Consider the following 25,494-nt stretch of genomic DNA (forward strand, 5'->3'; position numbering starts at 1 on the left):
TAGTAAAAATTTCTACACAACTGCAACAAACTCATCACTCACATCCATCAGCTGATGACATGTCTTTCTTTCATCGTCGCGGTTTCCTTAAGCTTCTCTTTTTTATCCTTTGCAGGTCTCTCTCATTTTACTTACTGTCCTAATCTCATTTCCTTCTGTTTTCATTATACTAATTATATATGTTCATTTTATTCAAAAGGATCCTATTATTTTACCCTTTAACAAAAAAAAAACTATATACAGTATATGCATGCTGATAATTCGTAAATATAATAAATCTGGTATCTTATTATATAAAGTGATCGGCCAAAATACTAGTAATTTTGAATTAAAATTAGTTAGGGGGTAAGGTTTGGTGAGAGGAGTGCAAGCCAAGTTACGTTCCCTGTCCTTAATTAGGTGAATTTTCTGCATACATAAGCTAAAGAGAATGTAAAGATCATATATGCCTTTGATCTTCTTCACCCTTTCTTGTTCATTCTGTTTCCATGACAATTCCTCTGCGCCAATCCTTTTTCTTTTGGAGTCTGCGGATAAAGATCTAGTCCATGGGACTAGGCAGGTTCAGAAGCACAACGGGCTGGGCCTTGACCAGCCATGGTTGTTTCCAAATACAAAACAAATCGAATCAAGTGGGCAGCTACTTGAATTCTGTTAACATCGAAACCAGAATTTTGAGTCTCTTGCACCTATCAATACAAAACCAAAAAAAAAAAAAACTTATGATTCGGAAACAAACAACAATTTTATAGTTATACAACTAAATTAGACTACACTAATAAATAAATAAAATGATCCTCAATCTGAAAATTTTATCCAAATAATCGAAACTATGAAAAAAGTTATAAGAAAATTACCCAAAAAAAGGAAAAAGAAAAACAGAATCAAACTGTTCGCAACATACAAAGCAAACAACTAAAAGATCTTTTACTTATTTTTCTAAGTGTCGTTCCAAACTGAAAACGTTGGAGCCCCTTCTCCACCACCTTCCCCGTGAAAGTACATGTTAGAGCTATGGTTATTCGAAATCGCCACCGGAAAATCTCCTCCCGGCGACTGCTGAATCTGCTGTTGTTGCTGATGCTGAGCATAGTAATAATGATTTCTTGCGTTGTAAGCAATCTCAGCAGCAGTAAAGGGATCGTAATTAACCGATGTTCCAACAGGGATTGCGAATCCTTGATAACCACCATAACTAACAACATTTCCACAAACGGTAACAGAATCATCAGAGGTCGAGCTATGATGATCAACATTAGTCATGTGACTCGGCGAGTTTCTCAAGAAGTGTTGTTGTTCCTCCTCTTGTTTGAAACAAACCCTAGTACTCTCGGTAGACAAGTTTCCTCCATTGTAATAACCAACGTACCTCTCCTGCTGTTGCTGCAATAAGCTCAAATCCATTCCCTGATGATGCTGAAACGCAGTGTTTTGCCAACCGCTAACATTATTTGCACTCTCTGAAACGTTATTACTAATCATCATAGCTGGAACCGGATTATTAACGTCCTTGAGACGTTTCGCAGAACTACCAATAGGTAGACTCGGGCTCTCGAGGATTGCTTTAACATTGTATCTGTTCATGTCGAAGTTAGTCACTGCGCTTAATCCTCTGAATTTAATGGCTGCAATGTCATAAGCCTCAGCAGCCTCTTCCTGTGTGCCTACATAATTTGTATGATTCACTTAGATATATTTGTGTATATTTAATATCTTATAGTATATAGATTTTATTGGAAAATGTACCGAAAGTTCCCAAGTAGAGGTCTTTGTTACCGGCGACTCTTCCGATCCTAGCTTGCCACCTTCCATGTTGGTGATGCCTTTTGGAACCATTTTAAAGGAAATATTAATTAGATTAGATTAATAGTATTGTATGACAATTATTATGTATACATCAAAAAAAATAATGAAACACTGTATTCGTTCCATATCTAGATGGATTATACGTACCTTGTTACTCCTCGATAAATCGATGCACCACGAGAGAAACCACTACTTTTCCTGCATATTTACATGTTTCTTATATCTTTCCAAATAATGATTTATTCAATGTTACGATATATTTTAATAAATATATACGTGATGGGTTTCTAAAATGCAATAAATTCAAGAGTTTCATTCTGTACCTGCGCAGAGAGGCAACATACTCTTGCCTCGTCATGTGCTTCATCTCTTCTACCTCTTTCTCATATTCACTCAACTGAATATTATATCCAACCAACATTACTAATTTTTATTGTAACAAATGTAACAATATAAACATGACAGTTAATAGTAAGATAATACTAGTTTAAGAGATTGGCATTATTCAGACTAAAATTGGTTAGAAGTTAGGAATTTATGTATATATTATTGATTAATTAACATACGGGGAAGTTAGTAGTAGTGGTGGTTCCCCAATACTTTAGTGCGGCTAAATCGTAAGCCCTAGCTGCTTTTTCTTCTTTGTCATAACCTCCTGTAGGATCAGATAACACAACAATTATATTTTGCTTAGAATAGATTTAATAGTCATCTATTATTAATTTATAGCTTAAAATCAAGAACTTACCCAGATAAACTGAAAAGAGAGCCATCAGGTGCAAATTTTGATGAAACACATGAAAAGAAAACCTAAATTAGTTTGAAAATAAATGGTAAATGAAAATTAAAAAATTAGCTTTATATATATAGTACCTTGTCTTCCTTTGCGAGTCTGGCCTTCTCTTTTGCAACTATTGTCCCATAAATGTGCCTCGTATCTACCTGTCCACCGATGCCTGACATTAAATTCAAACATTATATACTATGATCAAGAGCATACCATATATATGACGTATTATTGTATATATAAACCCATGTACACTAATTAATGTTTCTCTTTAATATACATTGAGAGACATTCCGTTGCACTCTCTCTCAACCGAACCATTAGAATGTCCCAAACAATACCAAGAAAATCACAATTTAAGCACAATAAAAATATACATAGATGAATGAAATTAACCTTGTAACACCGCGGTATATAGACGTCCTTTGTCCAAAACTCTCAATAGTTTTCTTCGGTGTAGTTTCTACGACATCAACAATAGTCTTCTCTTGGACGACATCATCATTGTTGTTGTAGTTGTTGCTATCACTAGTAGATGAATTCATAGAGAGGGACAAGCCTCGTGCACCGTTACCATTGTCTTGATGATTAGCATTAGCAACCGAATGATTACTCAGCCATGTTTTTATCATCGAAAGGCCTAGTGAGCCGCCACCACCACCGTCTCCTCCTCCACAATCGCCATTTCCATCTACAACGGTCTCGTTGGTATTGTAAATCGTGGTGGTGCGGCCGAGGAAATTCTCAAGCTTTGGTCCATTTTGTTCGTTATTGTTAATGTTATTGCATGCACCACCATTGATGTCCCAATCTATAGACAAAAAACAAAGCGATCCCCAACGTTGGGTTTGATTCATCACCGATCTATAATATACGAAATGGAATTTTCATTTTATAAGGATAAAAGGGTACAAAATAAATGTCTAGTTTCATGTTTTACTAAGTTTAAATTCATGAGATGTGATCATGTGAACAAACACTAAACCCCACTCATGGAAATTCTCAAAAGAGATGAAATCGATAAACAATGAAAAACAAAAATAGGGCTACGTGCGTGAGTCTTGGTCTTTGTTCTATGCATTGGAAGAAGGGGAAAAAATAACAAAAACAAAGATAAAATAAATATTTTTAAAACACAAACCTCGGGAGTGACTATTATTGTCTCTGGTGAAAGCTTCGAGGGTGACACCGAAAGGAGAAAGAAAAGATGTTTGAACGGCAGAAGATTCATCGGAGGGAGCGGCCAGATCAAAACAGTACCCTCCGGCAACATCTACGGCGGTTCTGGTGGTGGAGGAGTCAACATCCGTACGGTGATGATTTTGATCATGAGGAGAGAGAGAGAAGCCTAACCAGTTATTCATCGAGTTCATATAATATTCTAACTACTCCTTGTGATAGATGAGAGAAGAAGAATAGGAAAAAGAACTTAGTTAGGGTTCATGCATGAAGAGGAGAAAGAAAAAGGTTTTGGTGTTAAATGAAGAGAGAAGAGGAAGAAGAAGAAGAAAAGTCAAAAATATAATGTTCATTTCTTCCGAGGCGACATATTATGCGCATTTAGAGAATTTTGCAATTAAATTCAGAAAGAAAAAATATTTACTTGAAAAATGTGGAGATGTATTGGTCGGTTTGAAGGGTAGGGGTAGTAATGTCGTTTCAACTGGATAATCTCGTAATCCCAATTTGTTTTGATGACACTTTAATTAATCAGTCAAAAACCATTTCAAATCTCTGCTTTCTGTCTCTCTCTCTCTTCATGCGTATAAAATGTTAAATGTAAATGACAAAAATGGGTAAACATGTCGAGGACCAATAGTAAAATCCAAAAACTCACTCGTTGTCGATTTAAGACCAATGATGCTGTGTCTCTTAGAGACATGTGTATGTGTGAACGTATGACACGAGCCAGCGATTTAGTTTGGCATTTTTTCCAAACGCGAACTCGTCACTTTTAGTATTTTTTAACAAACTCAAAAGATTCATGGTTTCGTGTTTTGTGATATTTTGAAGTGCGGGTCTAAGAGATGGTTCCTGTCTTCCACGAAACATATGCTCAACTAGATATAGGATATGTGATTCGCATCAGACGTGATCAATGCGATGAACTATCTCATATAGTAACTTCACTAAACCTACTATATATAGAAATATTTTATTGTTGTTATTATGAATGTACTCTAAATCTTAGGCAAAATGTATAACCACGTTAAAAATAATTTGACATGCAAAGATATTGTAAAAGTATAGATTTTCCTATTTGAATTTTGAAGTCTTAGTGTCTTAGTGGCTACAGTTCAACCAGTAAAAAACGCCTCAAATTTTCAAACAAACATTGTAAACGAAAGTAAAAAAGTACTTAAAACAGTCATAATTATGTACATAAGATGTGGATGGCTAGTAGGGTTCGGATGCTAGATATGTACTGTACATGCTAAGCAACAATAGTAAAGTAGTTTGAGCTTATCCGACTAATTGTATCAAATTAAAAATGATTTAGGGGAATTAGAGTAATTAGGGAGGAAACTATAGGGTATACACATGGATCAATGAGACGAAAGTGGGCATGTGCATGGGTTTATACTCTTTCAAAGATTTATATACTTAAAAAAAGTTTGGACTGGTAAGATATGATTCAATGGATTCTCGTCTTCCTATTTAATTGTAATATAATTTCACTTCTTCCATTATTATGCCTGCAATATCTAACACACCACCAACACACGTTCTAGAATTGCCTCGTACCTACAAAATCATATTATTTTTTCCTAACAATTTGTTCTTATCTGCTTTTTATATATAGTACCCCAAAACCTTTGGTACCCAATTATTTCAATACCTCAAACCCAATTAGTAGATCTAGAAATTAAAATAGGTTTTACATTTTCGATACGCGGTACAAATTTTCTTATCTCTACAAAAGAAAATTTTATTCACTTACTTTAGGTTTTGATCCGGGGCGGGACGATATATAACAAATAAACAAACTATTTATATATCATTCACGAATGACTTCATTGCATGCGTTTAAATTCTAAATACGAAAGAACGGCTGAGGTTTTATAATCAAAGTTTTGTGTAAAAAACAGTACTTCAAAACCATATGTATCATATTATGCTATGTTTCTTGTAAATACAAAAACTAAATTTTTTGGGGGCCGTAATTTATTGAAGTGAGAAACACCTGTAGATTGAGATTCCATCTGAAAATAAAAGGAAACACCTGTAGATGAAGATATCTACAACTGACAAGAGCGTGTGACCAAAAATAGGAAAATGAAAAATCTGGAAGTAAGTAGAAAATGAGAAAAAGAAAGAAAAGTGGTAAAAAACAACAAAAGAAAAAGAAGAAAAAACTGTTATTAAAATCAGATGGATGAGTTTGAGATATTTGTCAGTATAAATGCTACTGCTACTGCAGCTGCTCTACCATTCCCCCACCCAATACCTTTTACATTGCCCATTCATTGTTCATTTGCATGCACTTTTTTTTACTATATAATATCCATATATATGCATATACACTAATACACACATTAGTACTATATATCATTGATGGCAAATTACTTCTTTGAACTTCTTTATCCGTAACTAAGTTGCAAGACAATTTCGTATAACATGTTTTTAATTAGTCGGAAGTATTTTGTCTACTCTTATATACCTACGAATATCTAAGAGCCAGTCTAGACTGAGTGGTTTTCTTTGCTTTGTTCTGTATGTTTAGTATTCCTAAGCAATAAACCTTATATCTATATCATGCAAGACATTTAAATCAATTTATAGGTCAATTAAACTGTATTTAATTAGACTAGTTAATCGTTTTTGAACTGTTTTAGTTAAGCATTTGTCCAATTAGTGTGAACTCTTCTCATGTTTCTTCTTACTAGCTAGTAGATAAAGATAGATATAGTATATACAATATTTTTTATTTGTTATGTAAAGACGAATATATGTGGAAATGATGAGGGTCTGCAAGACTGCAAGAGTCTGCCTTGCGTACGAAAACCCATAACATTGTCACATTGCAATTGCACCAGCCACGGCCAGAGTCATTGTCATATCATCATGTTATTTATATTTATGCTCTATTATTCCATATTTTTCAGTGGTCAAATAAATCAACAATTTCCACTTTTTCATTTTATATGTGAAAAAGCTTTTGGTTCCCCCCGGTTAAAGCGGGGGAGTTCTTCTATTTCACTCCACATCACACTGATTCTTTGCATGACTGACATCTCATTTTTCTTTTCCACAAACTTTTCTTTTCGTGTCTTAAATTAGTGTTTATTGGAAAAGAAAAATCTTTAGATTTGTTCAGAGATTCGTAATCGATCAAATGGTAAATTGGCGTGCGATTCACAGTACTGTCCCATGAATGAATTACAAAAATAATTCTCAAAATTTATACAAAATAAAATACTATGCAACAAAGAGAAACACATAATTGAAAGTATGCTACAGTTTTTGTTTTTATAAAAAACTTGAAAAAACACACGTTTTGGTTTCATGCTCAACCATTTTTTTTTAAATCCACCACGCAACTGATTCTAGTTAGATACTTTTCATTTTAAAAACATATGTTACATAGATGATTATTTTGTTCAGGATTCCATTCTGTTTAACCAATATAAGATCATTTTTCTATGTTGCAGTTAAAAGGAATCGAACGTGAAAAAAGTGATAGTTTTAGACTTCTTAAGTCTTATGAATTACTACAAGTTGAGAAAAAGAACATTGTAATTGGCAGATACATCATACAACTCCATCTCCGTCCAGATATGAATTCTCAAGCTGGAAACAGAATGAGAATTGAAGAATCAATTATGTACGCTAAAGTGAAGAATCGCAAATGAAAAAACAGTTTTGGCAGCAAAAGAAAGTGAAAACAAAAGTAAATAGAGAAATAGCTGAATCATACTGTTTAAGAAAGGCTAAGTCACTCTTTGTCATAATTGCAAAAACTAAAGTATGGCACAATTAAAGCAAGTGTTAGATTTTGTAGCTCATTGTTCTTTAGTGATCACCGGTTTTCTAGGAATATATAGAATGGATCTAATAATGTAAGATAAGTTACTTCGATACTAAAACAGAGAAATTTCAAATTCTAATCTAAAGAAATACCTAAGATGGATCCGAAAATTGCATAAAGTCCATTTTTCATCAACATCATCAGAGACTATATAACATATGTACTTAACACAAAATATTCAAAGATCACATAATTAATCTTTAATCTATTATGAGTCCAATATCTCAAACCACTGGCAAATTGGTTGAGTGAAAACATAATGCATCAGAAATTTATATGACATATTACATCAGAAACTTTAAACTCGACTTGAGAATCCTCGAAGCAAAAACAATATGTAACCGAGCATTGGTGGCACTTTTGCAAATATTATGGACTTTATTTAGAAATTTTCGTACAAAACCCCGATACTTTTAAATTGTAATAATAAACCCTAATTTCGGGTAAAATTTTAAATTATTTACCTTTAGGGACCTATAATGATACTGAACCCTAATTAACAAAAACCCCTTTTGGTCTCTGTAATCGTAAGCTTTCAATCAAAAACCCAAATCTCTCTGTTCGCAGAGAGGATCAATTCGTGATTCAGAGAATCAAACTTACTGTGAGAGAGAGATAACGAAGATGGACGCTATGAGGAAGCAACTCGATGTGCTCATGGGAGCTAACAGAAACGGCGATGTCACTGAGGTCAATCGCAAATACTACGACCGCGATGTTTGCCGTCTTTACCTCTCTGGTCTCTGCCCTCACGAGCTTTTCCAATTGACGGTTCGTATTTATATTCATCTTCTTCGATACCCAATTCCTTTCTTCTTCTTTTGCTCAATGGCTTTCTCATTAGTATCTTGGAAAAAAACTTAATTTCCTCATCCTTTGTGAGCTTTGATTCATAAAGTTTTAGTATTGGTATGTGTTAATTGATGTAGTTGTTTTGGATAATGTTAAAAATCCTAGCTTGATTTGGGGGAGGTTGTTGATTTAGGTAACAATGTGGCTAATTTGGTTTATGAGTAGTCTTTGACATGTTTGTTATTATTATCAGAAAATGGATATGGGTCCTTGCCCAAAGGTGCACTCTTTGCAGCTGAGGAAAGAGTATCCTTTTTTTAATGAATGTAAAGTCTTTTTCTTCTTCGTGTGTTGTTATTTCTAAAGTCCACACTAGTTATTCAGTAGGATGTTATTTCGCTCCTCTACTGTTTTGCTTTAACTCGTCTTTAGATATAAAGATGCAAAGGCAAAAGGTGTTGACAACTATGATAGGGAATTGGAAGATGCGATAGATAGGCTTATTGTTGAGTGTGATAGGAAGATTGGTAGGGCTCTTAATCGTCTTCAAGAAGAGGATGCCAAAGCTGCCATTGCAATTTCTGTCACAGAATTTACTCAGGTGATGATCTAAGTTTCAATTCGTTGAGTTTTTTTTTGTGTTTTTTTTTTCAACTCAAGCTTTTTTTTCATCATCATATCATCGTTGTATCGCAGTCACCTGAAATTCTTGAATTATCGAAGCAAATCAAAGAAAAGATGAAGGAAGCAGACCTGCACGGTAATATAAAAGAATATTATAACTTTTTTTGGCTGCTTAATTGACCTTTTCTTAACATCTAAGCCATTTAGTGATTATACAGAAAAATGCTTTCTTTTAGTGCCATTTAGTGAAATTCTTGATTGTTGTGTGTGTGTTTTTTACATTTTATTAGATCGGGTAATTTTTGAATAACTGGAGTTCTTTTACCTTTGATTCCGTAAAACTTTGGATCCTGCTGTAATATTCAGAAATTATGTTTTCATATCGCAGATCTTGAAGGCAAAACAGATCTGAAGATTAGAGCTCTTGAGTTAGTTGAAGAGATGAGGACGAAGAGAGCTGACCTACAGGTCTGTTATTATGTAATTTGCTATTTGCTGCTGCGCCTGGTACATTGTTAACAGTCAAGTCTTTTGTCTTGTTTACCTACAGGCTGTGCTACTGTTGGATGCCTTTAACAAAGATAGGACATCCTTGCAACAGGCAGTTCCAGCTCAGCAACCAGCTGCAACTTTACCTCCGCCCGATCCTCGTACTCAAGAAATGATCAATGAAAAACTAAAGAAAGCAGAAGAGCTTGGTAAGGAGCAAACCTCTTATTCGTATCTGTTTTGTTATATGTGGTGATATTGAATCGGTAGCTCTTTAAGTTACCGTTTCAGTGGTGCAAAATTGTGGTTTCTGTACTTTTGATAATTCTTATCATTTTTACATTCAACTTCTTTGCCAACGGGGAAGTTTCTGGTGGCTGATCTAAAAATTTAATTGGCCTATTAATTGATTCTTTATGAATGTACAAAACTGAGCTTAGGAAACCTTTGGGATAGGCAATGTTAGAAGAAGACAGTTTATGGTTACATACATACATAAAAACTGAACTTTTTCAATGTTGGAAACAGCCACAGTACAGTTATGATATCTGTACGTTTATTTCAGGTGAACAAGGGATGGTTGATGAAGCGCAGAAAGCACTAGAAGAGGCGGAAGCTCTTAAGAAGGTTTGTTTTCTTTCGTAAATTAGTTTTCTGTTTCGTTCTTGTTTCCAAGTTACTTCATACTTTATAAGATTTGGAGATGTTAATGAAGTCTATTGACACAGGGATCTCTCTTTGTCTTGGTGGTTAATTTGCTTGAATAGTTCTGCATGTTCCTTATGTCTCTCCCTACTCACTTATTGTATAATATTTTCCCCTACTTTTATTAGTTCCTAAGAGTGTTGTGCCTGTACATGTTTCAGCTTACTGCTAGACAAGAACCTGTAGTGGATTCAACCAAGTACACTGCTGCTGACGTGCGCATTGTAAGTCAAGATCATCATTTATATCACCTTATCTCCGACATGATAATATATTGAAATCCATTTCTCATAGAGGCCCTCAAGATTCTTAATTCTTAGGTTATTATCTTATATAGTTTGTTTAGTCTGATGAACATTAGAATTTAAGGAAGATAGTCCTAATCCTAGTATCCAAAAAGAAGTAATGGCTTATAAAGTTTGAGGACAATTAAAATGCTTTGGTTGAAGCATGTATTCAGTGTTCTCAATTGTCAAACAGCGTAAACAGAAATTGCTTTTGAAGTGAAGTATATACCATTTTCTCATCTCTGCTCGCTGTATATTTTTTGTCACTGTGTTGGTTGGTAGTCCTCATTCTCTCTTCTCTTATTGTCTCAGACAGACCAGAAGCTGCGTCTATGTGACATATGCGGAGCATTTTTGAGCGTCTATGACAGGTTAACTTTAATTACTTAAATTTGTTTATGTTTTATGGTTCCGTGGCGTTTCATAAGAAAGCTAGAAATAGATTATTGGGTTGCAAGTGGTTCATTATTTGACCCCGGCTATTGTACCTCCTTTTCACCAGCAGGCTATTTGGGCCCAGTTTTACGAGGATTACTTTTGCAGCTAATAAATGTGCGTTCTTTCTTGATTTATTGTGCCTGTTAGAGATAAATAATGGAACTTTAAACTATATCTTTGTCACCAATCTGTTATTTGCATTTGGCAATGTCAAAAATCTGTTGTACTGCCTTTAGTGATCGTCGGTTAGCTGATCATTTTGGAGGGAAGCTTCACTTGGGTTACATGCTGATCCGCGACAAATTGGCAGAGCTTCAGGTAATATACAGTAGAATCTTTCTAGTGATTTTCCTTTTCTCTCTTGATATAGACTGTATAGTTATATTCTCTCTGTCTTCTTCAGGAGGAGAAGAACAAAGTTCACAAGGAACGGGTCGAAGAAAGGAGGTTTATTTTTCTCAAGCATTTGAACACATTGTTTGTTTACTTCCTTTAATCTTCAACATTTTTGCTGAAAACCTAAACCAATCTCAGATCAAAGGAGAGGAGTAGAGAGCGAGAATCAAGTAAAGACAGAGACGGAGGAGATAACCGTGACCGAGGAAGAGATGTTGACCGCAGGAGTAGAGATCGTGACAGGCACCATGACCACCGAGAACATGACAGAAACTATAATCAGTCACGTGGCTATGACTCAAGAAGCCGGCGCAGTTCACGGTCCCGGTCTAGGGAAAGACCGAGGGATCATGATCGCCGCAGGTAACTTTGATTAAGAACATACACACATCTTATTATTACTTCTGGCTACATTAAAGTAAGTATTTAACTACCTTGCAGACGCCATGACCGCTACTAAAACCCTGCCAAAGATGGTTGCACCTGGTTTAAGAGGTTCTTACAGATGCGTTTAGGATCTATTTGGAGTTACAAACACTTTCTTTTTTCTTTGCTCAAGTGTTTTAAGGATTTTTGAGATTGTAACTTACTTTAAGTTTGTAAGAGGAGCTTCTTCAGATATCTTTAATTTGTTTTTTATGTTGTTGACATCAAAGACTTGCGAGTAGAAAGAAGATTTTGTTGATCTCATGGCTCTCTCTCTCTCAATTGAGATGTGTATGGCTTACCATTAAATTGGTCTCCTTCTGTAGTGGACAACATTTTATCAATTTTTTTTCTTTTTAATAATTTGACATCTATCCATACACCAAGAAAAAGCTTTGGCAAAAAATTTAAGACAACATAGAAAACTTGTGGTAGTTATTTGTTTATTTCTTATGACAAAATTAACGGTCGATTTAAAGCCGTAAAAGACCACAACAGTAAAAAAACATGAATTGTGTCCAACACAGGTGGCTTAGAATCTACGAGAGACGATTTAAAAATTGTCTGATATGTTTCAGAAAAGTTAGAATATAAAAACTGATCTTACCCAAAAAATAGCATAAGGTTCAACGTCAAGTCAGCGTACTCTCTCCATTGTACTTCTCTCGGTTTTCTGCGTACACCTTTTACTATTCTGCGTTAACCTTACTGAAACATAGTTCGATTCCATTGAAAAAGCCGCAACTATATATTAGTAAGGAGAAGAATAAATGATTATCCAAGTTAAAATATTACAAAAAATACCAAGTCAGTCTTAAGCCTCACATATTTTTAGAGCAAAATCTAAAACATAACCACAACTTCATGATGAATACGAATCAGCATTTAAATATTGTTGAAACTCATCACCGTCAAACCTTATCGCATCACCTCCTCGTACTCGTAACACCCTCCTAACATTTAAACAAACTTTTAAGAGATCATTAATTTTGGGTTATGTCATTTAGTTTCCTAGTTGTTATCGTTAGAACAATCTAATTATCTAAATATCACGCAAATATCTATATCTACAAACTATACACCTATATTGAAAATATCCCAAAAATGCTAATATATCCATTAGTAGAAAAAGGGAAGGTCAAAGATCATTTGTAACTCAACATCACACTGTATCACAAAGCATCTCAAGTTTTAGCATTGTTCTATGATTTTATTCAAAAAATAAATAACGGTCACCATTCATTTTAGTGTTTTTAAAGCATCTCATAATAGTATTTATATATAGTTTTAATGATTTTTAAGTTGATGGAATCATATTGGGCAATTATTGGGACTTTCTTTCTAAAAAATAAGAATTGGGTGATGCAGAAGCCACACTCGTTTGAATCGAAACCAAAGCAAAGGTCAATAAAAAAAAGAGTTTTGTTTAATAACGCCAATAAATTCTCATTACACTATAGTATGATTAAAGAAACTGAAATCAAACATATCTATAATAGAGGTCTCTTGTTTCAGTTTTAACTCGAATTGATGACTAGGACAAGATTCAGCTCTCATCAAATGTTTTTATGTTTTTTGTTGATCTCATCAAATTTGTTTTGATATATCCTTAATTATAAGGACAAAAAAACCGGAATTAAAAATAATTGATTTTATTTCATCATTGGTTTACCATAGTTTTTTTTTTCCTTCTCACTTTTGTTCCTAATCAACCTTTTGCTTCTACAACATTTTTATCGTGAAAAAATATTGAATTTATTCTGAAAAATAGACTACTCAAAAAAAATCCAAGAAAGCCTACATATGTACATGGAATCTTGAATGCATGTCACGTAACTCTCTTCTCCTTCTCTATTAAGAAAGCCTCTTTCTTCTTCTCTCTCCCTATATATACACTACTCACAAACACTCACATACATATATATACACAAACATACAATATACATATTAATTTACACACATTTGATCATATACACATAGTTTTTTTGCTGACGAAAAAAGAGAATGGGTGCATTTGATTATATCTCTAGCTTTTGTTCATATACATACGCTAATGCCAAAACCAAGCGTAAGCCATTGCAGGTCTGTTCTTTCTCTCATCTCTTTTACAAGCTAGCTACTCTGCTTTTTTTCATTCTTTATATCACACATAATACTCTATTATCTTTATACTCAAACTGTTTTGGTTAACTTCAAAACTATATGCTAATACGTTATACGTCCCATGCACAAATTCAAATGTTACGTTTCAAAAATGTGAATATGGTTTTTGTTAAATACGTTTCTTCAAAACTTCATCAAAAAACAATTCGTTATACATAGCTAACACAATTGGTCGAAAGTCGAATCTAGAAACTCATTACTGCTGAATATAAAATATGCATGTTTATTTTAATAATTGGTAATTAAATGGGTTTTGTGTAGACAGTGGATATCAAGGTGAAAATGGACTGTGATGGTTGTGAAAGGAGAGTTAGAAACGTGGTTCGTCGCATGAAAGGTTCTCTTTCCCCATCTCTCTCTCTGACTTTGAATCAAAACTTTCTTCAATCTCTCTTTTTTTCCCTTTTTGTTTCCATTTTCTTTATTCTCCATGCTTTTCTCTTTTAAAGATTCTTATTCCTCTCTTAAAATTGCAATTTTATAGCTGGCCAGAATATATATAATTACAATTACTAATCATTTGCTCAATCCTTTGATTGGAAAAACTGTACCAAACTTTTAGTCCGAAAATATTATGGGTCAAATGGTCCCGAATCTACCTTTATTTACATATGTTAAAAGAGTCCCATGAAGCATTATCAGTAAATATGATCCAATCACATTTTTCCATGGAGTTATTAGTTTCTTTACTTTATAATAATTTTCTAATAAAATAAATTTTGTAGCCTAAAAAATATAGTAAAAGATCATAAATATGGTAGTAAAACAATTTGGTAAGAAAAATACTTTTAATCTTAAACTCCAACATAGTATGATATTATAGCAAACTAGAAAACAATTTTACTGATATAGATATACATTTTAATATTACAAAAACTTGAATGTTGAAACCGACCGGTACAGGGGTGAAATCGGTGGAGGTGAACCGGAAACAGAGCCGGATAACGGTGAACGGACACGTGGACCCAAACAAGGTGTTGAAGAGAGTGAAGAGCACCGGTAAAAAGGCTGAGTTTTGGCCTTACATACCTCAACATATGGTCTATTACCCTTTTGCTCCTGGCATGTACGATAAACGTGCACCTGCAGGCCACATCCGTAATCCCACTCAATCGTTTCCAACAGCAAACGCTCCCGAGGAAAATTACGTTTCCCTCTTCAGCGACGACAACGTCCACGCCGCTTGTTCCATCATGTGAGCCAACCAACCAAAAGATTACTCATAATCTCCATTTTGTAATTTGTATACTTTTGTTAAAATCAAAAGGTAATGTAGGAACTTTGTAATAAAATTATAGAGACAACACCGGAATCTATTTGATGGTTTATGTTTCGAACAATACTTTTTGTCCAAGAAGAAGTCAAATCAATAACCATAAGCTATGTAGAATCTTAAAAGTGAAAAATAGGTATAATGGACCAATTAAGCAACCAATGTTTGTCTAATTTCTATAGGACATGAATGACACTTTGACAATAATCATACATTAATAAAATAATTAAAGAAGAATATTAAGGAAGAGACCCAAAAATCAGAATCATGTGATTTGTTAGGCAAATTGCTTCATTTTTACTATTTTGACTAGAATAAGCTTCAAAGGGCAAGAGAGTGTCACATTTACAAGTTCCAATCTTTTTAACACCAAAGGAAAAAAAGAAAACTTTTGAAGATCAAAAGAATGCAAAAAGCTGTATTCTTCTTCCCCAAAAAAATGTCCAAGAGGGACCAAAGCATCTTTAGCTTTTCTTTCAAAGCTTCTTTCTTTAGAAGAAGGAATCATAAAGACCAGAATCACGGTAAAGGAAAGCTGTTTACTCACGGTACCGCATTACAAATTTACGATGAAATAAGACTTGAGTGGATATTTTTGGAGGCTGTTTGGTGTTCTCTAAGCATGCTTTAAACCTACAAAGATCATTCTGAATCAATATAAGATTAGTTTAAAGAAATGGATTTGATACTTTAATCAATCGTTTGAAAGAATGAATGGACTCACCTGTTAAATCTATCGAAATCGTTGAACTAGCGTGGAGCTTTTACCGCTTCTTCGCTTTCCTTATTCTGGACTGTGCCTTCTGCCATTTCTTCCTAGGCACTAGTTTACTCTTTGGCTTCAACTTTATTTCAGGTGTGAACTTGAAGTTTGGATCTCTCATTCGAGTTTGTATATCCTTGAAGAACTGCATGTTCAGTCTCTTGGGTCCACCTTTTCTTAGCTCTTCATACTCAGGTCCCGAGATAATGTTTTCAAATGCTCCAATCAGAATGTCAACATCACTCATTACTTCCCACACGTTTGTGTAGCGCCCATCAGGCCCTTTATTCAGTTTCTTCAACGCGTTCTCAACAGCAAGCTTCCTCGCCTTTTTACCGGGTGAAAGCTCCTCAGGTTCATTTTCAGATTTCAACAACTCTGAGATTGTCCTGTACTTTGGTTTCTCCTCAAACTCAAACAACTTATCTAAGTATTTATCAGATGCCTCGTTCGGGCGTGGCTCTGTTGGAATATCGTCGTCATCATCACCTTCATCGCCAGTCCACAGCGTTTTTTCCTCATCACTTCCTGACCAAACGCTGTACAATTCATCACTATCATCTCCATCAATTTGATCGGTGCTATCCTTAGCTTGTTGTCTAGCTTTCTTAATCTCTTTTTCAAGACGGTTTCTTCCGCTTTCTTGTTTTGTCTTATCATTGCTTTCGTCTTCACTTCCTGACCATAGAGTATCATCATCCTCCATTTCTTTCTCCCATGTTTTTCTAAAGTCATCATCACCTGGTTTCACATTACCAAATAGATTGTAGTCTTTTCCTCTTCCACTTGCATAAAATCGAGTTGCTGCAACACATTGAAACAACCGAAGTGTCACATATATTGAGACTCTACTTTTAAACAATATCACCTTCCCACCAGTGTGTACTCAATTCCAAAAAAACTAAACTTTAAAAGAGTCATGAACAAATAAACTCTCTGCGGCATTTCCACGAACACCTGGTCTACTACTTGGACTAATCCGAACCAAAAAAACTAAAGACACCAATATACGAACAGGCTCGGAGATATCATAGAGGCTTAAAAGATCAAAACATGTTGGAGAAAAATGAAACCTTGTATAGTCTGACGAAACTCAGCAAATACCCAATTTTGAGCAGAAGTTGTCGGACACGAAAGCAAGCGACTTTGTGATCTACAATTAAAACAGAGAAACTACATCAGCTTCGTAATTAGGAACTATTGGTGCTGTTTTATGGAATTTTCAGATCAATTGATAAACCTTTTGGTTACGATAGAGAATAGAGAGGAGAGTCTTCGCGCGAACATCCTTTTCTCTTTTAACGGCTTTTTTGATCGAATCCTATTTTATGAAGCAAACTTTTTTTACTATTCAATACTTACCGCGGTAAAAAGGTAAAAACAAAGGTCAAACATGGAATTTGATTGGTTTCTCCCGCGATTCTCAGTTCTGTTTCGTTAGAACAAAAATCCAAACATTCTCGTGTTCTAAAAATAATTCATCCGTACCAATCTTACTCGTTATACAATGGATTGGATAGCTTTGATTCAAAGATTTAGGGTTTTACGATGCAGCTAATACTTTTCTCAATCATAAGAATATCTTTCATGAAACTTTATTAGCTTGCACAAGTATATTACAAAACAAAACAAAAGGTACACATCAAGTAAATCAAATTGAAAAGACAAGAAACAAAGTATCAATTTTAACATAACATTATTTGGTCATTATAACGGATACTAATTCTGGACTTAGATACCTTATGTGATCACATATATCTAAAAAGTGGAATCATTATTTGTCAAGCAAATACAAAGCATGATTATAATTAATGACAAGAAAGTCAAATGGGAATAGATCGAGAGACTTTGGGATAAACTTTTCTGGCCGGATGACCCATTATACGACGACCCTTGGCGTGTTTAAAGATATACACCACCGCACCAACTGGCCACTCGATGATTCCGGTTATCAGAAAAGCCACGAACCCTAAAGTTGGTCCAACCACTTTGCACCGACAGGGGTTTTGTCTTGTTCCGCACTGTACACACGCCGGAAACACCATCGTTTTGAGAATATAGTATTGTAGTACGATCTATTATCGATGATCGATGTAGTTTTTTTGTGGAGAAATCAGATTCAAGGAGAGTGGAAATGTGATTTGTTTGATTTGTGAGAGTTGGATCTTTTATAGAGACGAATCATATGAGTTTTTTTAATATCTTTCTTGTTTCCACGTAGGGTCAGTGTGTTACTATTTTTAATCGTTATAGATATTTTTGGGTTATTATGTCGGCCTGTTACTATTTAATTATTATTTTTGAGTTTTGAGTTTAAAGAGGGGTCGATAAGATAGACACGTTTCAGGGCCAGCACAAAGGTCACTAAACACGTGGCTTAAGATAATTGGAAATAAGTTTGTGAAACTCTCTTACGTTAGGCTTTTTTGGAGGGTCAAGTTATGACTAATTGACTATGTCGGCGTGGCACGACAATGATTGAGGTATTCAAGTATTTTAACCGTGTTTACATTTATGTGGAGTCTCTCTTTGCAAGTCAGAAAGATCAATCGATAGATCTTTAATTTTGATAAATATAGGTGATTATTGTTTTCTTACATATATGCTTATGCATTCGTAACAATCTTTAGATTCAAAAATATGGTATAATTTTGATGTGGCGATCGAAGAAGAGCAGAAACATCACGATAACATCTAATACTTACAGCACCTCGTCAAGTATACGGAATTACGGATTCTGCAAGATATCACGAGTCACGACTACCGTTTTGAGACCGGGACGGGACCGGACCATTAAGCCTTACATGGATTCCGAACTTAGTTTTAACTGGATTAACTGTTAGGCTTTGGGCTTTGAATTTTAGAACTTTGAAAGTTGGGCTTTTGAGTAGATATAAAAACACTGCAGATATTTTTTTCCAAAGATTAAGAGAAAGACTAAAACGCACAAGTTTGGGTCGACTAAAAAAACAAAAGATAAATTATTTCTGTTGAGTAATTTCTAAAAATTTTGGTGTTCAAAACAAAAAAAACTAATAATCTATTAAGTGTTTTTTTTTTTCTCTTGGAACGAATCATTGATAATGAACTAAATACATAGAATCCAAAATTCCAAATGGATCAATTTAGCTAACATGGAATGGAATAGAGAAAAACAGATTACGAATATCTTGAGATTGACCGCTTCCAAAGAGATCAAAAATAAAACTCTATATATGTAATATTAATTTTGTTTTTTTCTTCCATAAGACTATAAGAGGTTTAGAGTTTCTTATTAAACTGAATTAATCGAAATTAATTAGTTTGAAAACAAAATAGATCAACACAAATCCAAATTCATAAGAAAAAGGAAAACAAAAACAAAATATTAAAAATCTGAGAAGAATCATTGTAATTTTTTGTTGTTACAACTCATCATAGTCTTAAACTCTTCAAAACTCACAAAGCCATCACCATCTGCATCAACGGCTCGAACCATCGCAATGCATTCTGCTATTGTTTGTTTTTCTCCAAGACGTTTCAATACCACATGAATCTCACTCGCCGATATTTTTCCATCACCATCAATGTCATACAAATCAAAAGCTTCTTTCATAACAATGTCTTCGTCCTCTTTATTTCCTTCACCACCAAGCATCAAGCAAGAAGCATATTCCGCAACGTCGATTTGGTTATCACCGTCGACATCAATCTCTCTGAACATGTTATCGATTTCTTCAGATGTTATTGAAGGAGAAAAGGCGCGAATCGCTTCAGCAAATTCGTCCCATGAGATTTTCCCATCTTTGTTTTTGTCGACTCTCTCGAAGATCTCTGCAACAGACATTCTTGCTTTGAGTAATATGATGGTGATGATCTAAAGTCTATGAAAGAGTCTGTGTGAGGAGGCCATCAACTAAATCTCTATTTATAAGAGAAAATCTCGAATGTTGTTTGGATTCCTACAAAAATTTAGTTTTGGCATGTGAGATCTAATTGCCTTTATGAATAAATTTTTTAATCTTTATTTCCTTTTTCGAATCCTAAACCATTATAGGTTTGGAAAACAAACAAAAAACAAAAGTAAGATATCCTTTTTTTCTCTGATAATCAAATCCATAAATTTTCTTCTTAAAAGAAACATATATAGCACATGCCGAGACGATAAAAACTGAAGTAATGTACAAAATCTTCTAAGTTCTCACAATGGGTATGTGGTAATAACTCACAAGACACTTGTTAACTCTGAAACAATGTAAGACTTGTGTGACTAGATCTCCTTTAGCATTTTTGGTCTGGATGATTAAAAGAAATGCAGTGATTTTGGTTAATTAATAGATTTTGTTACTTATTATCTTTAAATAGATGTAGATGTGCTTATTTTGTCAACAATAAATTTTGTAAATATAATGTAAATATTTAGTACAGTTAAAAAGATATATTGTGTTTATCAAAGGTACATTTTATAGATATTGATCTAAATCTCCAAAAGAATACTTTTCATATTTTTCTTGTCTTATCAAATTTATTTTGTATAGTTTACAGATTTTAGCTACATTTTAATGAATACATCAAAGTATTATAATGATTCCACTACTTTGTAAATTCAGTTTCTTATTTTCTTAAAACATCTAAGTGTATTTAATTAATGTAGTTTTAAAATATATAAAATAATAAAATATTTAGATATTTATACACAAAAGATAGAGGTAAATAGTGGAAATTTTCTTGGTCTAGTTAATGGCCAGCCAATCTTAATGAAAGTTTGAGATGGTAAGAAATAAATATTTTTAAGAAATGATTTGTAAGTATTATAAACAGAGACAGAACCATAGATTAAGATTTAAATTCGATAATGGAATAAATCCATTAGCTACTTGAATCTAAATTTTGTTCAAGACCAAGTCACATCCTAATTTTGCTAAGTTTAGGTTTTAACTTGGACCAATTTCGTTCAATTGTTGTTTAAACATTCCTCCAAAAGTTCCTAAGTAAAAGCACAACCTCAACTGTTCATTCCACTCAAAGATTTATATAATTTGATTTTTCCTTATTCCTCCACCAATAAAAAGAAAGATTGTTTTCATCTTATAAAAACGCGCACACAACCACATATTCACCAAGACATTATGGCTGATGCAACGGAGAAAGCCGAGCACGACCGTATTTTCAAGAAATTTGATGCTAATGGTGACGGAAAAATTTCAGCAGCCGAACTCGAAGAAGCTCTTAAGACACTTGGTTCGGTAACAGCTGATGACGTCAAACGTATGATGGCTGAAATTGATACTGATGGTGATGGAAACATATCGTATCAAGAATTCACTGATTTTGCAGGTGCCAATCGTGGACTTATGAAGGATGTTGCCAAAATTTTCTAATTTTTTTTGCCATACTTTTACTTTTGAAATGTTTGAATTTTTTTATATATATTGAGAGATTTGGTTCTAAGCATCGTCAATTCTTATTTTTGTTGTTTTTACACTTGGTGAGTTTTAATTTATATGATTGTATCCTAATTCCATGTAATGTGATGTGAGTGGATCATTCTTGAAAAGGGGGCTAGTTTGTTTTGTTTTGGTTTGTTGAACACCACAACAACGAATGTTTTGTTTTAAAAAGATATAAAAATGGCTTTAACAGTGAAGAGAACCAAAACATTCATAATTTGTTTTGTTCCTTAAAGTTCATTATTTGGTTTAGGCTTCTCGCATATACATTTTAAATCATTGATATAAAATAAAGTAACTACATTTTTAGAATTACTTAAAAAGTAAATATATTGCGGATGCATTCTCTTTAACGTAAACCTCTCCGCCTATCCTCTCGGTCTCACCTCAAACTTTCTCCTAAGTCCATGTTAGGACTTAGCCGGAGAAACCAATAACTATGCCTACACAGCCGTCTCATCCATCGATTACGACATGCTGTGGCTGTGGGACTCATGTTCCTCTTTGTTAGGAAGTCTTATATAGTTATATTTATATAAAATCAAAAGCTGATATTGTTCGGATTGTTTAGTCTTGACTACTCAGATATTGAAGTGTTGTTACGGGTAAAATCAAGAAATGGTAAGTCTGAAGATGTTCCAAGACTTGAGGATATTTAAACATTGCCATGTTTAAAGTGAGTTTAGAGAATGAGAATGTGGTCCAACTTTATCATATCTTTCTATGAATACATGTATTTTTCAAAAGTGGTGATAAAATTAGTAGTAAATATCAAGTTTTCTTTTACACATTCCTAAGCAAAACGGTTTCACCCACTTGATCAAAAGCTGACAATGAAAACCTCTCAAAAAACCCAAAAGTAGAGTTTGGACTCCGGCTTTTCAGAATAAAAAGACTCAAGTGAGGTTTAGCTTCTTTACTTCTATCATCATCATCATCTCCCAGAAACGTTAGCCTCTATGTAATAATCGAGTCGGTCCAAATTCATTCATGCGTCATTTTGTATATATTTTGGGTGAAATTAAACGTAACGTCAATTCGTTGACAAAAAATAAAATAAACGTCATTTCTTTCATATTTATTCAAACTATGAAAACACTTGCTCGTGCTGTTGTTACATACACACATGTTCCTCGTTCTCGAATCTCCACGACCAACGAACCAACTGGGTCCCAAAAGTATAAGGCACGGAATATTTCGGGCGAAATTGTCACAAAACGAAACTACTGGGGTAAGTTAAAGTAAAATAAAAACATAAGGTCACGTTCGCTAAGTCTTTTTTCTTCTCCTCTTTATGACGACGTATCTACCGCCGCAACTCCGCCGCTAGTTTCCACGCCGATGCAGCGATTAGAGGTTTCGTTTGCCACGCAAGCATTAGGCTTCCGTCGTTCTCCTCCACTCTGTATCCATCTCCACCGCCAGATAACGCCAATAGCAAACTCGCTTGCTTAAACGCGTCTGATCCGAGGTTAACCGGGTCAAACCCGGCGGATCCCATACGTTTTCGCCACTGAGCCAGCGTCTCGTGTCGCTCGATCCTATCGCTTCCTTCCGTCGCCACCAAGTTCAATATCTGTCTCCCTAAGTAAACCTCCGACATGACTCGGTCTTGACTCGGTATCACAACACCATCTTCGAGCGAGTCGAACAAGCTCGAGTAATAGTGAAGCGCTTCGTTAAACCGGTCTAAGAAAACGTCACCGTTATGGTTCGCTTCTTGTTCCACCACTGTTACGAGACCCGGTTTAACCGCCTTAACCGTCGCTAACAGCTTTTCGATCGAACCGGGTTGGGATAAAACCGGGTGAAGCTCGAAAACCGAATTAACCACTAGAGTCTCCGATTCGGTTCGGGTCTCGAACATATCCGGTTCTAAATCGGATAACCTCTCCGTCGTTAGACCATTGAATTTGAATTCGACGCCGATGGCTTGAGCCAGCTGAGCTAGCTTCCAACCTAACTCTTGAATCCCTTCTCGATTCGACGGATTCCCAACGCCGGTGAGACGAAACGACGGTGGACCACCGGGTCGGAGAGCTAAGGCTTGCATTAACGCCGGCCATTGCATACCTTGATTAAGCCCTAGATCGATTACGTGTACGACACGCGACGTCGTAACAGCTTCTAGAATCGCCTGATTGGCCGTGAAATGAGCGAATTTCAGGTAGGGACACGAGTCGTAGAAGTTCATCTGAAGAATCTCTTCGAAGGAAGGATCAATGGCGGCGGCGGAAGGATGAATCCGGTAAATTCGACGAGCTAGGGCTTCGGCGAAGTAGGTAGCGACTTTCCCCATGGCTCCGGCTTGAGAAGCCGCGAGTAATCCCACGCGCTTGACGAGAGCATCCGCGAGGCTCAGATTCTCCAGCTGAACCGCCTCGGCGCAGGCCACTAGCGCCTGAACGAGTCTAACTCCTGTCTCCTCGATAAGCACCACGGAACGAGTTGACTCGCTGGTCACTGAGTCACACCAAGGACCGAGTCGAATCCTCTTGTTGCTGTTACTATTGCTACTGCAACACTCATCGTCGTCTGTGATTGGTCTCAGATCGCAAATCCGGTTCGGGTCAAGATCCGGGTAGTAATTAAGATCCGAGAGCATGCTCTGAGCCCAACCGGAGAGATCAGAAGGATTGTAATGAACGGTGTCATTGAAGGCATTACTAGAAGAGGCAATATCATTGGACAAGACCATTTCAAGCTGTTCAAGCTTCTGTGCAACATCTGCCATGTCTGAAGATCGAACCTTGTAACCCAAAACAGCAAGAAACTCGTCCATGTTATCGTCTCCACCACCACCACAACCATTTTCTAACTTCTCCACCATTGAAGGAGCTTCTTCTTCTACAGACGTTTCTTGATGGCTTCGTTTCATCGTCAAGAAATGGAATTTTTTGGTGTTGGAATTGGTTAGACAGAAATTGTGGAAAGAAAGGAGAAGAATTTAAACAGGAGAAGGTAAGAGAGGAGAGTTAGAGAGGTCCAATGAGGGAAGTGAGGGACCTGGAGAGTGTAAGTAAAAGAGATAAGAAGGAAGAGAGGCAGGCCATTATAATTTCGCATGTGTTTTCTTCTCTATTCTTTCTTTTCCAAATTATTTCATTTTTATTACTATAACTTTATTGAATTTCTGATCCAAGTTACAAAAAATTCGTCGCTCTGATAAGGGCGTGTAGTTTTTGTTTAATGGTCCAATGGACTGTCATAGTCTATTAAACTATTTTTTAATACCCACTAAATGTTGAATTTAGAGTTTCTAGAATTATTAAATTGGGTGCTGCAGTAGATATTAGTCATATCATATGACCTATATTGATAACCCAAATAGTTCTTCTCGAGAAATGGAACTTGTAAACTCCGAAAGTAACAGCCCGTTTTCTTCAAGTATCTTGTTTCTATAACAAAATTTTAACTAGTTAACGTGACATACTGTAATAATTTTACTGACAAAATTTGATATTTATTTTTTTAAATGATACTATCTCCTAATAATTTGTTTGCCGAAATGGTATAAAATAATACTAATTTTTAAAAAAGTTTGAGAAGAAAATAGAGGTCCCGATAGAAGTACAGCTCAAAGTATTGCAGTTAGGGAGACAACGTGACCAACCTCACGGTCGACATGTGGCGGCAGTCGACATTAGGTATCAGACGTCTACAACATTACGTTGCTTTCTTATTATTATTATGTTTTCATTTCTTTATGTGTGTAAATTGAATTTTATTCCCCATACCAAAAACATCATTTTAAACATGATAGTTACATATATAGAAGATTTTTATAATAGAGTAGAACTGAACATAAAAATAGATTTCACTCTTGAATTAGTTTGTTGGTCTAAGTACAAATGGCTTATTATTTTCCGTTTTGTGAAAATAATGTATAATCCTGTATAAAATAAAGTTTCGAGTAATTTTATATGACTTAGCGAATGAATACACAAGCTAAATATATTAGTATATTACCCTTCGTTCGTTGATATATTGGCAATTTTGAGGGAAACAAATAAATGACGAGACTATTTAATGGCCGGATACGTTTTGAAATGTTACCCAAGTTACTTTCTCGACATTTTAGGCGGAT

The 25,494-nt window shown here is 35.0% G+C and overlaps 7 protein-coding genes and 2 long non-coding RNA genes across 16 annotated transcripts; 4 read left to right on the top strand and 5 right to left on the bottom strand.

The window, feature by feature from the left end:
* Positions 1-344: 344 nt before the first annotated feature.
* AT5G02715 lies at positions 345-644 on the bottom strand. Its single transcript, NR_142622.1, has one exon. It is a non-coding gene; the product is annotated as an other RNA (long non-coding RNA).
* Positions 645-790: 146 nt separating this feature from the next.
* BBM (Integrase-type DNA-binding superfamily protein) lies at positions 791-4,146 on the bottom strand. 2 transcript variants are annotated; one of them, NM_121749.3, is made up of 9 exons: positions 3,735-4,146; positions 2,990-3,404; positions 2,680-2,762; positions 2,555-2,563; positions 2,373-2,461; positions 2,130-2,203; positions 1,954-2,004; positions 1,747-1,823; positions 791-1,664 (listed from the first exon to the last, which is right to left on the bottom strand). In NM_121749.3, the coding sequence occupies exons 1-9, from the start codon at positions 3,964-3,966 to the stop codon at positions 940-942; spliced, it is 1,755 nt and encodes a 584-aa protein (NP_197245.2). In that variant the 5' UTR covers positions 3,967-4,146; the 3' UTR covers positions 791-939. The 2 variants fall into 2 exon arrangements, with proteins under 2 accessions (NP_197245.2, NP_001332647.1); NM_001343497.1 differs by lacking the exon at positions 3,735-4,146 and having other exon boundaries at positions 799-1,664; positions 2,990-3,618.
* A 3,974-nt stretch (positions 4,147-8,120) lies between these two features.
* Positions 8,121-12,170, top strand: AT5G17440 (LUC7 related protein). Of its 2 annotated transcripts, NM_121750.4 has the most exons (13): positions 8,123-8,393; positions 8,668-8,720; positions 8,847-9,015; positions 9,111-9,174; positions 9,427-9,506; positions 9,589-9,736; positions 10,093-10,154; positions 10,394-10,456; positions 10,832-10,890; positions 11,194-11,275; positions 11,361-11,404; positions 11,492-11,716; positions 11,795-12,170. In NM_121750.4, exons 1-13 carry the CDS (start codon positions 8,247-8,249, stop codon positions 11,811-11,813), a joined length of 1,215 nt encoding a protein of 404 aa, NP_568347.1. In that variant the 5' UTR covers positions 8,123-8,246; the 3' UTR covers positions 11,814-12,170. The 2 variants fall into 2 exon arrangements, with proteins under 2 accessions (NP_001331177.1, NP_568347.1); NM_001343498.1 differs by lacking the exons at positions 11,194-11,275; positions 11,361-11,404; positions 11,492-11,716; positions 11,795-12,170 and having other exon boundaries at positions 8,121-8,393; positions 10,832-11,191.
* Positions 12,171-13,422: 1,252 nt separating this feature from the next.
* Positions 13,423-13,662, top strand: AT5G02735. Its single transcript, NR_142623.1, has one exon. It is a non-coding gene; the product is annotated as an other RNA (long non-coding RNA).
* Positions 13,620-15,401, top strand: HIPP21 (Heavy metal transport/detoxification superfamily protein). 2 transcript variants are annotated; one of them, NM_121751.3, is made up of 3 exons: positions 13,620-13,861; positions 14,204-14,279; positions 14,846-15,401. In NM_121751.3, the coding sequence occupies exons 1-3, from the start codon at positions 13,784-13,786 to the stop codon at positions 15,139-15,141; spliced, it is 450 nt and encodes a 149-aa protein (NP_197247.1). In that variant the 5' UTR covers positions 13,620-13,783; the 3' UTR covers positions 15,142-15,401. The 2 variants fall into 2 exon arrangements, with proteins under 2 accessions (NP_197247.1, NP_001318583.1); NM_001343499.1 differs by having other exon boundaries at positions 14,204-15,401.
* Positions 15,402-15,470: 69 nt separating this feature from the next.
* On the bottom strand, positions 15,471-18,215 carry AT5G17460 (glutamyl-tRNA (Gln) amidotransferase subunit C). Of its 5 annotated transcripts, none has more exons than NM_001343503.1 (5): positions 17,826-17,847; positions 17,219-17,299; positions 17,052-17,131; positions 15,940-16,782; positions 15,498-15,848 (listed from the first exon to the last, which is right to left on the bottom strand). In NM_001343503.1, exons 2-4 carry the CDS (start codon positions 17,263-17,265, stop codon positions 15,980-15,982), a joined length of 930 nt encoding a protein of 309 aa, NP_001331089.1. In that variant the 5' UTR covers positions 17,266-17,299; positions 17,826-17,847; the 3' UTR covers positions 15,498-15,848; positions 15,940-15,979. The 5 variants fall into 5 exon arrangements, with proteins under 5 accessions (NP_568348.1, NP_001318584.1, NP_001331090.1 ...); NM_001343502.1 differs by having other exon boundaries at positions 15,498-15,862; NM_121752.4 differs by having other exon boundaries at positions 15,471-15,848; positions 17,219-18,215.
* Positions 18,216-19,350: 1,135 nt separating this feature from the next.
* On the bottom strand, positions 19,351-19,804 carry AT5G17470 (EF hand calcium-binding protein family; the record flags this gene model as incomplete). The annotated part of the gene is made up of 1 exon (NM_121753.2): positions 19,351-19,804. One exon carries the CDS (start codon positions 19,802-19,804, stop codon positions 19,364-19,366), a length of 441 nt encoding a protein of 146 aa, NP_197249.1. The 3' UTR covers positions 19,351-19,363.
* Positions 19,805-20,997: 1,193 nt separating this feature from the next.
* Positions 20,998-21,600, top strand: PC1 (pollen calcium-binding protein 1). The gene has a single exon (NM_001343504.1). It carries the CDS (start codon positions 21,087-21,089, stop codon positions 21,336-21,338), a length of 252 nt encoding a protein of 83 aa, NP_001318585.1. The 5' UTR covers positions 20,998-21,086; the 3' UTR covers positions 21,339-21,600.
* A 786-nt stretch (positions 21,601-22,386) lies between these two features.
* On the bottom strand, positions 22,387-24,644 carry RGL3 (RGA-like protein 3). Its single transcript, NM_121755.3, has one exon. It carries the CDS (start codon positions 24,283-24,285, stop codon positions 22,714-22,716), a length of 1,572 nt encoding a protein of 523 aa, NP_197251.1. The 5' UTR covers positions 24,286-24,644; the 3' UTR covers positions 22,387-22,713.
* Between the last annotated feature and the right edge of the window lie 850 nt (positions 24,645-25,494).

This window comes from Arabidopsis thaliana, chromosome 5 (assembly GCF_000001735.4).
Source record: "Arabidopsis thaliana chromosome 5, partial sequence".
Lineage (NCBI taxonomy): Eukaryota > Viridiplantae > Streptophyta > Magnoliopsida > Brassicales > Brassicaceae > Arabidopsis > Arabidopsis thaliana.

Coding starts and splice junctions, on each gene's coding strand:
- BBM (NM_121749.3), bottom strand. CDS start 3,966: ATGAACTCGATGAATAACTGGTTAGGCTTCTCTCTCTCTCCTCATGAT. Junction 2,204..2,372: donor CCACTACTACTAACTTCCCC/GTATGTTAATTA, acceptor TATAATATTCAG/TTGAGTGAATATGAGAAAGA. Junction 1,824..1,953: donor ATTTATCGAGGAGTAACAAG/GTACGTATAATC, acceptor TGGTTCCAAAAG/GCATCACCAACATGGAAGGT.
- AT5G17440 (NM_121750.4), top strand. CDS start 8,247: ATGGACGCTATGAGGAAGCAACTCGATGTGCTCATGGGAGCTAACAGA. Junction 8,394..8,667: donor ACGAGCTTTTCCAATTGACG/GTTCGTATTTAT, acceptor TATTATTATCAG/AAAATGGATATGGGTCCTTG. Junction 9,507..9,588: donor CGAAGAGAGCTGACCTACAG/GTCTGTTATTAT, acceptor GTTTACCTACAG/GCTGTGCTACTGTTGGATGC.
- HIPP21 (NM_121751.3), top strand. CDS start 13,784: ATGGGTGCATTTGATTATATCTCTAGCTTTTGTTCATATACATACGCT. Junction 13,862..14,203: donor CCAAGCGTAAGCCATTGCAG/GTCTGTTCTTTC, acceptor GGTTTTGTGTAG/ACAGTGGATATCAAGGTGAA. Junction 14,280..14,845: donor CGTGGTTCGTCGCATGAAAG/GTTCTCTTTCCC, acceptor CGACCGGTACAG/GGGTGAAATCGGTGGAGGTG.
- AT5G17460 (NM_121752.4), bottom strand. CDS start 17,265: ATGTTCGCGCGAAGACTCTCCTCTCTATTCTCTATCGTAACCAAAAG. Junction 17,132..17,218: donor TTCTCTATCGTAACCAAAAG/GTTTATCAATTG, acceptor TTTTAATTGTAG/ATCACAAAGTCGCTTGCTTT. Junction 16,783..17,051: donor GTTTCGTCAGACTATACAAG/GTTTCATTTTTC, acceptor AATGTGTTGCAG/CAACTCGATTTTATGCAAGT.
- PC1 (NM_001343504.1), top strand. CDS start 21,087: ATGGCTGATGCAACGGAGAAAGCCGAGCACGACCGTATTTTCAAGAAA.
- RGL3 (NM_121755.3), bottom strand. CDS start 24,285: ATGAAACGAAGCCATCAAGAAACGTCTGTAGAAGAAGAAGCTCCTTCA.